The sequence below is a fragment of the Bos indicus x Bos taurus genome, chromosome 7 (genome assembly GCF_003369695.1).
Source record: "Bos indicus x Bos taurus breed Angus x Brahman F1 hybrid chromosome 7, Bos_hybrid_MaternalHap_v2.0, whole genome shotgun sequence".
In the NCBI taxonomy this organism is placed as follows: Eukaryota; Metazoa; Chordata; class Mammalia; order Artiodactyla; family Bovidae; genus Bos; species Bos indicus x Bos taurus.
Window position 1 is genome coordinate 30,518,111 of NC_040082.1, and position 16,188 is coordinate 30,534,298.

Sequence of the window (16,188 nt, forward strand, 5' to 3'; positions counted from 1 at the left end):
TTCTGGGAATCCAGTCCTCATGATTCCGAAATGCAGTTGGAGGTCAGGACCACATAGACAAAATAAACAGGCTAGAATAACCATTATAGACATTGCTTGCTACCCAGATATCAAGGAGTTCACGCAGGGTTGGAGCCTAGTGTCAACGGGTTTATTCTGTGCACGTGTTAGCTTGTATTATTTAGAGTGGGTGTCTGGACAGCTGACATTCAAGAGATAATAGTGACTATCTTCAATTAGCATTTTGCTTTCCTCTTTCAATCTCCAGTAATAAGAACACTGGTCTCTCCCTGTATTTTGCCCCACTATTCTGTTTGCAAAACATGTTAACATTTACTCTATTTCTTTATAAGAGATGTTTATCTGACTCTACTCTAGCTCACAGAGACTTCTGACCTATTCTATGGTTCCTTTATGCCCTGGTGTTATAGATTTTGAATGGACTTCTGAGGTTAAATCTCCAGTATTAATAAGAGGCAGGCAGGGGAGGGGTGGCAGGTGATTGGAAAAACAACCCATTTTAGGATTATGCTTAAAGAATGAGACTATTCTCACCACACAATGTGCTTTCCGACTTATTCATATGCGTAAACTGCCGTCTATTCAAATACTGCTAATATATTCTAAAGACATACAGGAATTGCAGTTGATCTGGATTCAGTACCTATTTCTCATCAATGCAATTCTGTAGATTTTAGCCACCCTCTGTTTTTAACCTGTTAGAGACAAAGTAAATTCACTGCTTGGTAGAATCCAGCCTAGGATTGGTTAAGCTAGCTCTACCAGCTTATTTCACATAACGCTGAAATGTGATACCTTGTATTTAAATTTTCAGCGATATGTATTAAATATCCAAATACAATTGGGTTGAAAAATTCTAGAAATGCATTTGACCAGCTATGAATAGATTCTGGTGATTCTACTTGACTGAGCTGTAGAGGCTGTGCTTTTATTCTCGTCCCCGCCCCTCCCCAAGCCCAGCATCTATCTTCTTGCTTCCTTCAGTAAAATACATGTGATACATAAGGACTGATGTGAATTGCTTAGCTACTATTTGCAATGACCCTAAGAAAACCATTGCACCATGACCTTTTGAAAACAAACCATAGACAACCCAAAGCACCCCAACTCTAAGCACCCACGGCTTTGTCTTACCCCAAACCTGCCGATGCCTTTTTTGTAGGCTAGGTGCCATTTCATTCTTATTTATTTTCTATTTTTCAAAACACAGCATTTGAGGCTCTTTTTGAAAGGAACCAAAGAGCCTCGCTTTCCTTTCTGACTGTCAGTATCCCTGAGGAGGAGGACTGATTCTGGGCTTGTAAATTGTGGCATTTACTTAAAGCGAATTGACAGGAGTGTCTGCTCAAAATAAAAGACTAAAACTCCATGATATAGCTCTGGGGGCAGAGGTTGCAAAGCAAAAGGCGCAATTACGTGTGTACGAACACCTCTAGAGTTTGAATAGCAAATCTCACCAAACCAAGGTATGCCTGGGTTTTTTTGAGCAAAGCCCCAGAAAACATATTAATAAATCTATGAGGAGATGGCATGGATCCTACTAAGAAAACCATAGAGCCCTAATTTCTCACAAGGACAGACACTGGTGATAAAGACCTTTATAACTTAAGTAGTTCAAGCTCATGAAGTCACGCGAGATCATAATTCTCAAGGAGAAACCTTCCTGGGATGTCACTAGCTTCATTGGGGGAGCTTTACTTGGCATATAAATCTGCATCTTTCTCTATCTCTCAAGAGGTCATGGTGATATGAACTTGAACCAAATGCTTCAAGTAGCAAAAACACCTTTCTCTAATTCATCTCACCCAAAGGGCTAGCTAGAATCATCTCCTGTGCTCTGCTGCTGGCCGCATCCTCACCATCTTCTATGAGACTCAAGATACCATCTTCCCATCTCATTTTCAAAGACCACAGAGACATTTCCATGCCACAGTTTTCTTCTCTCTCCTCGCTCTCTGTGACATCCGGACCTTTCCCTTTCTCTTGGCCCCTGATGTCCTTCAAGTCACATTTGGTGTCCTTTCCCTAAAGTGAGTTGCTGACCCTCTTCTCTTTCCTCCTCTCTCTACCCAGACTGGTACAACTCTCCGATTCAGGGGTGGGCCAGTTTTTTTCCAGTATGTTTTGCATCAGACCACACAGGGCTTCGCGGACCATGCCGCAATTACTCAAGGCTGAGGAGCGGTTCGGAAGCTAACAATACATCAATCACATGGGTGGGGCTGCCCCCAACTAACACCTTGTGTAATGGACACTGAAATTGAAGTTTCATATAATTGTCATGTGTCAGGAAATATTTTTCTTTCAACCCTTAAAAAAATGTGACAACTATTCTTAGCTCATAAGTCACAGAAAAACAGGCAGCAGGCTAGATTTGGCCCCCTTCAGCCTAGAGTTTTCCAAGCTTTGCTCTGATCCATCAGCACTGTGAGCTCTTCCCAGAGTAGAGATGGGTTGTAGGATGGAGAGGGCCAGCAGGCATCCCTGTGGGATGCTAAACCCTTGGCAGATGGGGGGTGGGGGGTAAAGGGGAGGTTGAGGTTGGATTGTGTGAACTGAGAGAAAGTGGGATTTTCCACCTAAAGGTTATTGGTTGGCAAGAGCTCTTTTGGGGAGGAAGACTGAGGGCAATGGAGGTATTGGGGGAGAGTCTGTATTTACATCACACCAAGCATGCAAAAGTATTTCAAGAGGAGCACCCCTAAAGAGCAGGAACTATTGGTAATGATTTTAAACTGTCTGGATACTGGGTTGTACACATCCTTCCCTTGAGAGCCTCCTGAATTTTCCCCCAGACTCTGCAGGGAACTGTAAATGAAAGCAGGAGGGGAGGGGGGCGTGGGATCTGGAGCATCATTGAGAGATTGCAAAAACAATTCACTGCCAACAGACTGTCCCGGCAGGGTCCCAGTGCTACGGTCATGGCCTGGATAGGCACGCTGCGCCCTCTGATGCCCAATTAGATGGAATTAGGGAAAACCAAATGCAAAGAGCACTTTGTCTCTGCCTGACCACCCAAATGAACAGCATGGGCAACTGAGTCTGTTCTCATGAGTCAGCCCTGGACCAGCTCCTAATCCTGCCTTTTACTCCAGGTGCCTGGGGTCTTGAGGTTAGGGCAGATGGGAGCGCCCCCACCTCAATGGCTAGAATCAAAGGTAAGTTCAAGAGACCAAGTTAGTAGTTCGGATGGAAACTTCTCTGAGAGTGTCCATGCCAGCCAGTGGCTTCAGCCAGACTTAGCATGAAATCAACCCTAGATCTGACTTAATTAAATAACAAATGCAAAAAAACAAATGCTAATCCCACCAGTCTAAGAGATGTGGAAAGCCAGAGGGCAATCACTCCCATCTCCTCAATTAAAGGGGTAACTGGTATAATGAATCCAGTTTTGTCCTACCCCAAACCACAATAATGACAAAAAAGAAACCAAAATGGAAGAAACTCGAGAACTACCACTTCTTAACAAAGAAAATGACCTGTAGAGACATATTCTCGGTCATGAAGCTTATATAGAGATATGGCTGAGTGAGAATGAAATGGGGTCAAAGGAGGAAACATTTATCGATGGTGGTGGCGGTAGGCAGGAGCCCAAAGGCAAAGTTTTTGTCTTGGGACAGCAAGAGGATGCTCAAACTTATTACAATTGGTACCTGGTTACCCAGGAAACCTGGGAGTCCAGCCTGCATCCAACCATATCTCCAAGAAGTGAGTTCCATTGTTGCCACCAAGCCAGGATCCAGTGATCCAACCAGCTGGGAGGATATTCAGAAAGGGGAGACCTGCAGACCGCAGTTGCGTGGGGTACTTAAAACCTCCAGGTCCTGACAATTTCCCATGCATGTGCATTTCTCTCTCCCCCTGCTCAGTAATTTGGATGGGTTTTCTTATCTAATCTGGTCCCTTTCCTCCCAATCTGGAATTCTGGGAAGCAGGGAAAATCTTTTCCAATCTGGACCATGCTTTTCCCTTCCCTATGCCCCCGGGAGATTTGAGAGGCAGCAGGAAGCATTGTGTCCCTGAGGGAACAGCCAGTTGCAACGCACGACCATCACTATAGATCTACGATTTATGAAAATAAAGCAATATGTGCCTGTTTCGGTGCCTGCCGTTTGCCTACCAATGGTGCAGTGTTCACCATTCCAGCCCTCTCGGCATTCACATTTGCCATCTTTACAGGTCCCGTGCTCAATGCAGCGGGGGTGGCAGACGCGCTGGTCGCAAGCTGCGCCTGTCCAGCCCTCTTCACAGCGGCAGGCTCCCCCGATGCAGACGCCGTGAGTGCCACAGTCTACTGAGCACACTTCTGGAAGAAAAACAATGATTACAGCTCAACACCACCTCCGGTGAAACCCTCCATGGGAGGCCAGACCACAAACGTGGCCCAGGTCCCTGGAACTGGCCCAAGGCCCATGTCATCTTGGGCAGCCTGTCTCTCCACTGGCCGGGTATTCATTCATGGTTAGGTAGTTTCTAGAGCAGTGTTCTCAGAGGGAGACCCCTGGACTGGCTGCATCAACCATCACTTGGGAACTATGTAGAGATGCAACTTCTTATGCCTTGGTTGGTCCTCCAAGCTTAGAAATGCAGGGAGTGAGACTCAGAAATTTGTTTCACTATGTTTTCCAAGTGTTTCTGATGCACGCTGAAATGTGAGGACCACAGTTCTGGGGCGGGACATCATCCCAGGAAGAGGTCAGAGACTGCCCATCTGGTTTGGCAAAGCTCCCTGGGAGGTGCCCACCTGAAAAGATACCCATGGAGCCTGACTCCCTGGCCAGCTGGGATGTCTTTCCCTGTTGAGAGCCTGCCTTGCCCCAAAGCCAGTTGGGGCCCCACAACAGCTCCATCCACACAGGAGGACGCAGACCCAGCTGTCACCTGGAATGGCACTGTGGTGGCCATCGGGACCGCTCTAACTGTGCTGCATTTACACAGCTTCTTTCTCAAAGGAGCTCAAAGTCTTTTGTGGTTAGGGAGCAGACAGACAGACAGATATGCACTCTCTGGCGTTCCAGACCTCTCACTCGAGGACAAGCACGAGCCAGACACTCATCCTTACAACAGACTACGGAGGGAGGCATGGCTCATCAGGCCCGGGGAGGGGAAGCCACACCAGGAGGGTCAGTGACTCACTCCAAGTCACACAGCAAGTCGGCCGCACAGCTGGGCCTTGGATCTAGGACTGCCCCGCCCTCCCCATCCTCTGTAGCACCTGTCCTGGGCCACTAGTCTCAGAACTGAAGCCAGAGACGAGTGGGTTGAGAAGACACCCAACATAGCCCATTTTAATGGAATCTTCCTTTTTTTTTTCCTTCTGGAATGAAATATTCACTTCTTTCCCATTGTAGCAAAGCTTCACATAGGTTCCCTTTCTGATTGCCATGCCAATCTGACAGCTGTCTCACTACCCACAGGAAGGGGGCGGAAAGATGATGGCTTGCTTGGATAGGTGCTGTCAGTGTGAATGGAACGGTTCTTGGAGAGGTGGGGACTGGCCTGAACTGTTGAACCGTTCCTTTTTAAGGTCACTTGGGAGGGAAGACATGTACTCTTAATTTTAGGAAAATAAAGTGTATGGTACAACTTCATTATTTTCCTGTCACTAGAGTATTGCAGAGCTTTATAACATGTTCACCCAGGACCCCGAGGGAGCCTCTTTTCTGTTTTATAGGACATTCCATTCAGTTTGTCTGGGACTGAATTGTTTGGTTTTGTTTTCTAGTACCTTTAGGGAGTGTACATAAGAAAGCACTAATGCAAATAGAAGCGTCCCTCCCGGGCCCCTCATCCATTTGTGGTGATGAAACCAACAAGGCACAAGAACCTATGTGGATTTGTTTGTTTGGATCCAAGACTTGAAGGATCCAAGACTTCAGGGCTGAGAACAGAGTAAGAAAGGTACTATGCAACTGACTAAAGTCCCTCCCTCCCAAGCTAAGTGCAAAGAGTTGATTCCCATCTTTGTGGGCTCATGGAAGGAACACAGGGTGTGAGCGTTGGGGGAAGTGAGGAGGAAACCTCTGGACTTACCGACGGAGCAGTCGGGACCCATCCAGTTGGGATCGCAGCTGCAGAGGCCAGTATCTGGGAGGTACGTGCCGTGCCCACTACACTGGTCTGGGCACTGGACCCTCGCCAGCTCACAGTTGAGACCACCCCAGCCAGGGCTGCAAAGGCATTCTCCATTTACACAGACCCCATGGCTGGAGCACGTAGGATCCAAGCAATCAACTGAAAAAAACAGAGGGGAAAAGTACTGATTACTCATGGGGGCAGGGACATGAAATACCAGCTGAGAGCTGAACAGACCAGTGGTTCACCAGTTCCTATCCACCTGCAAGAAAATGGAGCAGCCCCAGTAAGAGTTATGCGGCCCTTTGAAGAAGACCCATACAGAATGAAAGATTTTTGATTTGTTAAAACACTACATCTCAAACTTGAAGAGAATGTAAAGGAAAAAGGGAGATTTCTCAAGAGGAATTAGAGGAACTGAATACAGAGTTGTGTCATCCAACTTTGAGAGCTTTGTAAGGTTATAAGTAATAGTATCTTAACTGAACCACATCGGGGCTTCTGAGACTGGACCATGAATGCTGGTGATATCTTTAAATGCATCACCAAACCCAAACATCACCCACTATTGGAAAGAAAAGTAGAGAGGCTCAGTCTAACTTCACTAATACTTGACTTCAGATGGTACCAAAAGATGAAAAAGAAAACCAGTGAGACTCATGCATGAGTCACTTTCCTAATTAAGTTTCACTTAGGATAAGTCTAAAATTAGTGTTCACTCTCTGAGCACATATCTACTCAAGAAGTTAGTAAATGTACAGGATGGAAGAGGCGAAAGTGGTTGTTGTTCAGTTGTGTCCGACTCTGCGACCCCATGGACTTGCCAGGCTTCTCTGTCCACGGGGTTCTCCAGGCAAGAATACTGGAGTGGGTTGCCATTTCCTTCTCCAGGGGATGTTTCCAACCCAGGGAACGAACCTGGTTCTCCTTCACATAAAGGCAGAGTCTTTACTGTCTGAACTACCAGGGAAGCCCAGAGAAAGTGAAGCTGGGTATGGAAATGACCCCAAAGGGGTCATCTTCCTACACATAGTCATGAGTGGACTGGATGGGGCAGTCTCTGGCTGTGTCACTGACCTTTCCACAGACGGTTACTCAGACAAATTAATGGTCAGATTCTGGTCACTGTTGTTCTGGCCAGTTTCATGGTCTGCTTGCTTGGCTATCTCAGTAATCAGAGTGGATACACACCCAGTAGTAACTTGAAGATTATTACTCTGGAATCAACTCAGAATGAGGAGAGGAATGAGATGCAAAGGCCAGTTGTCAAGGACAGGACTTTTTGTATGAGAATGTGACCCCAAACTAGGACATCCATCTAGCTTGTGAAGCGCAAGTGTTAGTCACTCAGTCATGTCTGACTCTGTAGCCCTTCATGCTCCTCTGTCCATGGGATTCTCCAGGCAAGAATACTGGTGTGGGTAGCCATTCCCATCTCCAGGGGATCTTCCCGACCCAAGAACCCTGTGTTGTAGACAGATTCTTTACTGTCTGAGCCACCAGGGAAGCCCTCAAGGAAGCCCTCCTGCCCCCTCTCCATTTAGCTTACAGGTAGGTAAACACAGCTTTTCAAAGGAAGACCAGCTTCCTTGGGTATTCTTAGAAAATGATGCAGTGGCATTTGGAGGAAAGAACACCGCACACTGTGGGGTCTGAGTGGTGAATAGTGATCTTGCAAGAAGCTTAGATGTTGCCTTGTGGATCATGGCAATGGAGGGAGGGTGTCTTATAATCTTATTTGACTAAGACATACATTTCGCTCATTTTAACAGCTTGGAAATCAGGTCTGTTGGCATAGATTAAATCATTTGCTTCTGCCATCATCTGGGGGCACAGCCAGCTTGAGATCACTTAAACCCTTTTCTTGAGGTTTTTCAGGCCACGTTGATAGTGTCATTCAGTCCCTTGTATGAATGTGTGCCATCTTGTAGTTCAGATTCTCAGAGAAGATTTTGATTTCTCTCTTTTCCCAGTGCCAAGACTGAAATAAGGTTTTTGTCCTCTAAATAGCTCACTGTGACATTCAGATGGGGTTCTAGCTTGCTGTAGTATAGTAGCTCTTTTTCTTTCTTATGATATACAAAGTAATGGTGTTATTTTAAAACTGATGGTACATCAGCTCCAAATATGGCATGATTTAGATTATCCAAACTACTTCATTCTGGGGGACATCAGACTCGAGGAACTTGGATTTAACTGAATTCATGATATTCCATGAAGCTTCCAAAGAGTACCTCTCCCTTCAGGTAAAAAGTAAGAATTTTCAGTGTTAAGAGATGTTTCTCAGGATCGCATTTGGACCTTCTCAGGAAGATACTATTTATGTAAATCAGCTCAAAATTATTTGAGCCACGAGGAAACAAAAGCTGCCACTGATTTTTTTTTTTTCAATCAGGAATACTGTCTCAGAAAGGTACGTTTCAGTGATTTATTATCACTTAGAGATGTTTATGATGTTACTTGCTCTGGTTACAACCACTTTCAGGCTGAATTCATTCTCTTGGGGACTATTACTCCTGACGACATCAACCCTTTCTGATACTTTCTAATTTGCTCCATTCAGTCGGGTGGAGCACATCTGGCTGTAAATGAACTGAAAGGTTCCAGCACACAGAAGACATTCACAAAGAGGCTGTGCAATGCCCTTGACAGCTCATGCCTTGCTCAGTCAAGGGAATATAGTAGATGCTCAATACACATCTGCTGAGAGGATGAATGGCAGACTTCGTCGTAAGCATTATTGTTAATGAGACAAATTTTCAGTGTGAAGGACTAACTGACAAGAAGCACAGAAGGGTGCCAACAACATCTTTCTTTGGGGAAGAATGTAGTGCAACTTGGAATCTGCAAAATATGAACTCACTCATTAAGCATCAATCTTGTCCATATTCTTTTCATAAAAGAAAACCCCAAAGTTCTGTCCTCATTTCGGACATAGAGAAAGCAACAAGTACATGAAAATACCTCGTGTGCTTTGCGCCTCAATAATGACTCCCCATCTATAATTAGCCACTTAAAATGTTTGGTGAGGTGCCAAGAGCTAGGAGCTTTCAAAAAACTGAAAAAACTGTAATATGATCATTTTCTTAAAAGGATGACATAAAAAGTAATATACCAAAAAAAAAAAGAAAGAAAGAAAATGGCACTTTTCTTCCAGATTTAAATTAGTTTTCTCTGCTCTATCCTGAATTACAGTGTGGAGGAAGGAGGAAAATCCACTGAGATTTATTAGCCTTGGAGTGGAATGTCATCAAAAGAACCATTTGTTGTATCTAGAAATGGGAGATAACCCTTTCTCTGGTCATTGAGACCAGTAAATATGCCCTTTGTGCTACATAATTACAGCAGCCGATAGAATAACTAAATTCAGACTTTAAGGGGCATAGTTTCACTGAGAATTTTAAATTTGGTTCCAATTTCATAAGGTGGTCTTGTGGTCACGTCCTTAGAGTCTTCAGCAGGCAGGAGGGAGGCTGGCATTTTACGAAGCTTTATAAATAGAAACAGTGTTATACTTAAAAGGGGGACAGTGGCCTTTACCAGCTAAGTACCATGTGCCTTATACCGCCAGCCCCTTGGCAGCTGAAATCATTAGAACTCATTTAGTCTTGGGCCCTCTGTAGGTTTGACAAAAAAGGATTGTGAATGCAATTTTTATCCCTAAGGATAAAAAAGGAGGTCAAGGAGTTTTACAAACAATATGTACTATAAACCCCTGAAGAACCATGAATTACATTTATGAAGTTAAATGTCATTGAAAAATGACTCAACCATGAAACTGACATGAAAACATGGCTGACTGAAACTAATATGTCAATTCCTCTCTCGTCACCTTCCCACTCCCCCAGATATCATTGAGTGAAGCCTCACGAATCTGTCCTTTCGTTTTCTTGTGCAAATTTGTTAATAGTACAACAACGTTTAGGCAGCAAAAACAGAGGATGGCAGCTATTGATTTCGTTGCCATGGCCATTTCAGGTAAATTGTTTGAACGTTATGGCTATGATGAATATCAAAGAAAAAAAAAGCTAAATGGAAGAAAAAGTGCTGATCCAGGCTTTCTGATTCCATTTCCTGTTTTGAAAACAGCATATGAATCATTTCGGTTCATTCTTTTGGGGCAGCAGAAATCAATAGAGGAAACGTCATCCTCTCATAATGATCCACGTGACTTCCTTGTTTTGTTGGATGTTTAATTCATTCCAAACATTTAAATAAGACCAACTGGGACAGTGAGAACGTTGAGAAATTACTTGAAATTCCACTCATACAGATATACACAAGCCTTCCTGGACAGAAAAAATTCTAAGACGGGCAATGCCATGGTTCTATCACTACCCTCTTGCCAAATGATGTATGCAAAAGGTCGTTTTAACCTTTCTTGTCATATTATTGGCTTCTCCCATGTTTTCACAAAATGAAGCTTTGCCTCCTGCAGTCCATTTATCTTTAAGAACTTTGACCTTTTTATTAAATCAGCACTTCCTCCATCCAAACTCCCAGTTTGGTTTTATGATGCAGACAGAGGGAGGAAGCCTACTTTTTATAACAGAAGAAAAAAGAGAGAGAGAGTTGAGTAAGTGATGACCTGGGGCGGGGGGTCACACTTCTGGGTCCCACTAAGGGCACCAGCACTGATGTATTGGAAAATCTTAGAATACTGTCACGGAAGCAGAGCCTCGTGGAAATAGTTCTAAAAACCATGAAGTGGGAGATGTTACAAGGCGAGCTTTTGTATGTGTTTCTAAGGGTAAGCCATTGTCATTCCTCTGTAGTGAGGGCTGTAATGGTTCGTGCGTTTGTACAAAAACCCAGAGATCTGTGAAATAACAGGATGAAAGAACAGATCCACTTGCATCTAAGAACCTCGTGGCATCTGAGGTCCATTCTTAATCAGCTTGGCAGTGAGACGCTGGGAGAGTACATGGGTGCCTGACATTCAAGGATCTTTTCCGGGGAGACATCCTGGGTGGTCATCTCAAGCTGTTTCCTATGGGGGAGGTAATGGGCTTCATTCCTCCCCTTAGTTTGTTGGGCGAGTGGATGCTGATTTTTTCCACTGGGAGGATGGGAGAGAAACAGCCATTTGGGTTGCATGGGGACATTTTGCTGGGAGATGGACTGAGTGGAAAGATGCTGAAGACTTCCAATGCAAAGGCTGAGGAGCAGGTGAGGTTCTGAGAAGAAGGGTTTTTTACCTTCCTACCACTTGGGGTTGATTCTTTATATGGGAAGATGCAATAGGTGGCCAACTAGAGCCCATAGTCTGGAAGGGCAAACACAGAGGGGAAGGCTGACAGGCAGCTTGGCTGAGTTCCATTGCCATACAGGTCCCAACACTTGGCTACGAAATGACTTTTATAAGCACCAACTGGAGTAACGAGGACGACTTAGAGCTTGTTTCTGAACACCTCCAGAGGGGAGCTCTTTACCTGTATTCCTGCATTTTCTCCTCCAAACCTCCCTTTTTCAATCTCTAAGCCTGATCTCTGATCATGTTTCGTCAAACTGGATTTAGCTGATTACATCCTCTGATTTCCCCTCTCCCCCGCCATGTGCTAGAGGCCACTTCAAAGCATAGGGTGAGCTCCTCAGGACTCATCAAATCCCAGCTTTCTCACTGCACACCCTCTCTCCTCTGTCTCTGTGACTGTAGGTAACCAGGATCGTTTGCTCTACATGGTGTCTCTAAACGACATGGGTACCCACTGTCTCTCAAGCCTGACTGTCTTTTATGAATATGAATTTTGGCAGAAATATTTACACAGACATATACATATCTGAGATTACCAGGAACAGTTTTTTTTTTTTTTTTAAAGCTTTGGGGAAGGGAGGAGAATTAAGGATTCTTGTTTGTTCTTAATGCATAGCATAATTCTCAATGTAGAGAGCTTTAAATAAAGCAGAAGAAAAGAGAAGAGGGGAAGGGCAAGGAAGGAAAAGGAAATGAAAGAGCAGGAAGGGAAGGAAGTAGAGGGAGAGAGAAGACAGAAAAACAAAGGAGAAAGAGAAAAAGAGCTAATTATCATAAAGAAGGGGAAAACAGACCATGCCTTTCAGAGCCACCCTTAAGCTCACTCTCTAAAGTTCTACAATTTAAGAAGTCCATCGAAGCTGAGGGGTTTGAAATGTAAAATGTTTCTTTCCTTTGCAAAACAGGGAGCCAGGACTAGGCTCATCAGCATAGGTCCAGACCTGCAGACACCAGCCCAGCCCTTGGGCTTACCTTCCTCGCAGTGCTCGCCCTTGTAGCCGGCTGAGCAGACGCAGTTGCCATCAATGCAGGAGCCGTGGCCCCCGCAGGAAGGATCAATGCACTGATTCAAGGGCACGTCGCACTCTGCGCCTTTCCAGCCGCTGTAGCACTGGCACGTCCCTTTAGAGTACTGTCCATTCCCGCTGCACAGCACGGGGCAGGCGGCTGCAAAGAGCGAAGACAGAGCACCAGGTCAGGGGGTCCAGAGCTTGAAGAACTGTGTCAGTCTAAGAAGGCAGAGCCCGCTGGGCATCTCAGCTCTGCCTGTACTGCTCTGAGCTGGGGACTTGGGCCATGGACTTGGCAGAGCAATTTTCAAATAAACAATCACCACCACCACAGAAATGCTACTAATGATCACTAATAAGAATCTGCCGTATAGCACAGGGGACTCTACTCAATACTCTGTAATGATCTACATGGGGAAAAAATCTAAACATGAGTGGACATATGTATAACTGATTCACTTTGCTGTACAGCAGAAACTAACAGAACATTGTAAGTCAACTATACTCCAATAAAAATTAATTTTAAAATGCTACTAATAAAAGCAGTTACCATCAACTGAATGCTTATTATACTCTGGGCATGGCATAAGATGCTTTAGGTACAATTTACTGCTGAATCGTCATTACCACCCAGTGAGGTGGAGTTAGAATCACAATCCCATTTTATAGGGGAAGCTCAGACTGGGGAAAGAACTTTGCTGAAATCACAAAACTCAACAGTAGGGGGCCCCATGGGAAATCAGGTTGCCTCACCTCTTAAGCTGTGCCCTTAACTAAGACCCAAGGACAAGCAAGTATTGTTGCTGTTGTTGGTAAGGGGGATCGGGACCCATTTTGCTGAATATTTTACCTTCAGATTGCTGCTGCTGCTAAGTCGCTTCAGTCGTGTCTGACCCTGTGTGACCCCATAGACGGCAGCCAACCAGGCTCCCCTGTCCCTGGGATTCTCCAGGCAAGAACACTGGAGTGGGTTGCCATTTCCTTCTCCAATGCATGAAAGTGAAAAGTGAAAGTGAAGTCGCTCAGTCGTGTCCGACTCTTTTCGACCCCATGGACTGTAGCCTACCAGGCTCCTCCGCCCATGGGATTTTCCAGGCAAGAGTACCAGAGTGGGTTGCCATTGCCTTCTCTGTACCTTCAGATTAGTCAACTGCTATTCCTGGTAAGTTTATGTTCATTAAAAAGGAAGGGGATGGGCCAGTGTTGAGACACAACCTCTCTATGCTTCACTTTCCTTATCTAGACCACAAAGAAATAACTGCCGACCCCAAAGGGTAATGTGTGATAAAGAATAAAGAGGAAAGATGCCTGGCCTTAAAAAAAAAAAAAAAAAAAAAGGACTGGAGGGCAGGCTAAAGACAGGAAATCTCTAGCAGTTCTCTAGCAGGGACCCTCTTTCATCTGTTGAGAGGAAGAAGGCTGACAATCAGAGGGGATAGCCTGGTATGAATTATCAACAATTCTCACCAGTTTGGCTTCAATTATGCTGATACTGTTCCTTTGGAGGTCATTAAGAGTGGGATTTTAGTGGTCAACTTCAGGCTTTGGGCTTTGCACTTCAGGATCAGTTTGTAAAGAATCTGAATTTCCAACCTGCCTTCTGTTGTTCAGTCATTAAGTTGTGTCCGACTCTTCGTGACCCCGTGGACTGCAGCACGCCAGGCTTCCTTGTCCTTCACTATCTCCAGGAGTTTGCTCAAATTCATGTCCATTGAACTGGTGACACTATCTAACCATCTCATTCTTTGCCACCCCCTTCTTCTTTTGCCTTCTAGAGGAGGGAATGGCAAACTACTCCACTATTCTTGCTGCGAGAACCCCATGAATAGTATAAAAAGGCAAAAAGATATGACACCAGAAGATGAGCCTCCCAAGTCAGAAGGTGTGCGATATGCTACTGGGGAAGAGTGGAGGGCAATTACTAATGGCTCCAAAAAGAATGAAGATGCTTCAGTGGAAATGAAGATGCCAAAGTGGAAATGACGCCCAGTTGAGGATGTGCCTGGTGCTAAAAGTAAAGTCCAATGCCATAAGGAACAATACTGCATAGGAACTTGGAACGTCAGGTCTATGAATCAAGGTAAATTGGATGTGGTCAAGCAGGAGATGGCAAGAGTGAATGTATCGACATCTTAGGAATCAGTGAACTAAAATGGACAGAAATGGGTGGATTTAATCCGATGACCATATCATTATATCTACTTCTGTGGACAAGAATCTCTTAGAAGAACCTGGCTTTTAGTGTGAGCCTAAAATGAGGACACTGTTCCAGGTTATGGAACTGGCATCTAGAGACCTTCAGAAATGACCTACAGAGGTATTTTTAGTGATTCCTGGTTTACCTGCGATTTGTGATGCCGTGGCTCCAAGAATTCTGCAGTCACATATGTGTGTACAACTGGAATGGTCTCCCCATCCCCTGATGTGATTCCATTATCTAATTAGATCACTCCATAATAATGGCCCCACTCACCTTATCAATCCCCCTTTGTTGTCATGTTGTTTATTTTTTATAGTAATTCATTCTCCTTCTGTGAGTGTTTAATTTCCCAAAGATATAGTAAACTACAGAAGGACAAGATTGTGGTTATCAGTGTTGATTTCCTTCTAGTGCTACATTCATCAATGTTAGCTTGCTTGAGTAAATATTTCTATTATGTTCTTGATTCATTCAGGGATTCCCAAGTTGTGGGGGTGTGGGCAAGCACTACATGGCCATTTATGAAAGGTGTGGAAAGAACAATTTCTAGAATGGACCTCATGTTGTACATACAATGCCTTTTTTCTGGGGAAGGGTGTGTTGATGGTAATTGACCTTAATTATAAACTGATGTGAAACAAAAACATCGCAACAGTTGACATACGACGGAGGGGTTATTTCCTCCCCTGCCCAACAAATGCTTTGTAGTAGAATAAGTGGAAAAAAAAATGGCCATTTCCAGTAGAATTCTTATCCTTATGACTCTATTAATACCAGAAAAGAAGAATGAGTTCAAAAGTGAGAACATCAAAGTTACATGTTAAATTTAGATAAAATCTCTCTAAATATTGAGAACTTGCCTTCTATTCCAAGAGACTTGAGTGGAGAGACCCATAGAGTTTCTACCCATGCTGACTGTCTGAGAGAGAGTAGAGGGAAGAGTTTTATATCAGGGAACCCAAGATTCAAAATTAGAGACTGTGTTAATATGAACAAGTATGAGAAATGATGGGCTTCTCAAAGTTTGCAGAGGGCTTCCAGGACAAAGTACACTGGTTCCATGTCAGTGCCCCAGGATACACTCACGCTAAGCTCTAGGTCAGGGATGGCCGTTGAGTGCCCATGGGCCACTATTCTCCCTTCCTGCACCTCTGCAGAGACGAATCAAAGCATTTTGCTCTCCCGAGTCTAGAAAAAGCCTGAAAACCTTCAAGGTAGCGGCCCTGGCTGGGACTTGGGAGCAGGAGGAGAAGAGAAAACTCAGTTGCCCTTTCTGATCTAGGTAACACTGAAGATATCTCCTGGTGGGAAAACTTGAATAAGCACCATTTCTTACCCCCCGCCACCCATGCACACTCAAGAGGGAAAAGAGTGAGAAGTGTGAGTATCTAGTGGGATGAGCTTCCAAGGGCTGTTTCTGACCTGAGGGTTATATATTAGACTAGTTCTGGATGGCAGAGAAAGTTACATTAAATCACCACCAATGGGCTTCCACTGGACATTCCTTCCACCCCAAAGGTGGAAGAGGGTAAGAAGCAAAGAGGAAAAAATTATTGTCTTTATCAATTGAAAAATAAAGTTAGGATTATTTTCTTATTTCATATTGAAACAGCTTCTCTTTTGCAAAA

At 44.4% G+C, this 16,188-nt stretch overlaps 1 protein-coding gene across 15 annotated transcripts in view; it reads right to left on the bottom strand.

Moving 5' to 3' along the window:
* TENM2 (teneurin transmembrane protein 2) overlaps positions 1-16,188 on the bottom strand; it is a 1,394,962-nt gene that overhangs the window by 159,150 nt on the left and 1,219,624 nt on the right. For 12 of the 15 annotated variants that reach the window (XM_027545724.1, XM_027545731.1, XM_027545730.1 and 9 more), the window contains 3 exons: positions 12,323-12,517; positions 6,055-6,255; positions 4,115-4,327 (listed from right to left, as the gene is read on the bottom strand). In XM_027545724.1, the coding sequence (XP_027401525.1) occupies positions 4,115-4,327; positions 6,055-6,255; positions 12,323-12,517 (609 nt within the window). The remainder of the gene's footprint in view (positions 1-4,114; positions 4,328-6,054; positions 6,256-12,322; positions 12,518-16,188) is intronic. The other 3 variants (XM_027545726.1, XM_027545729.1, XM_027545734.1) reach the window with 2 other exon arrangements.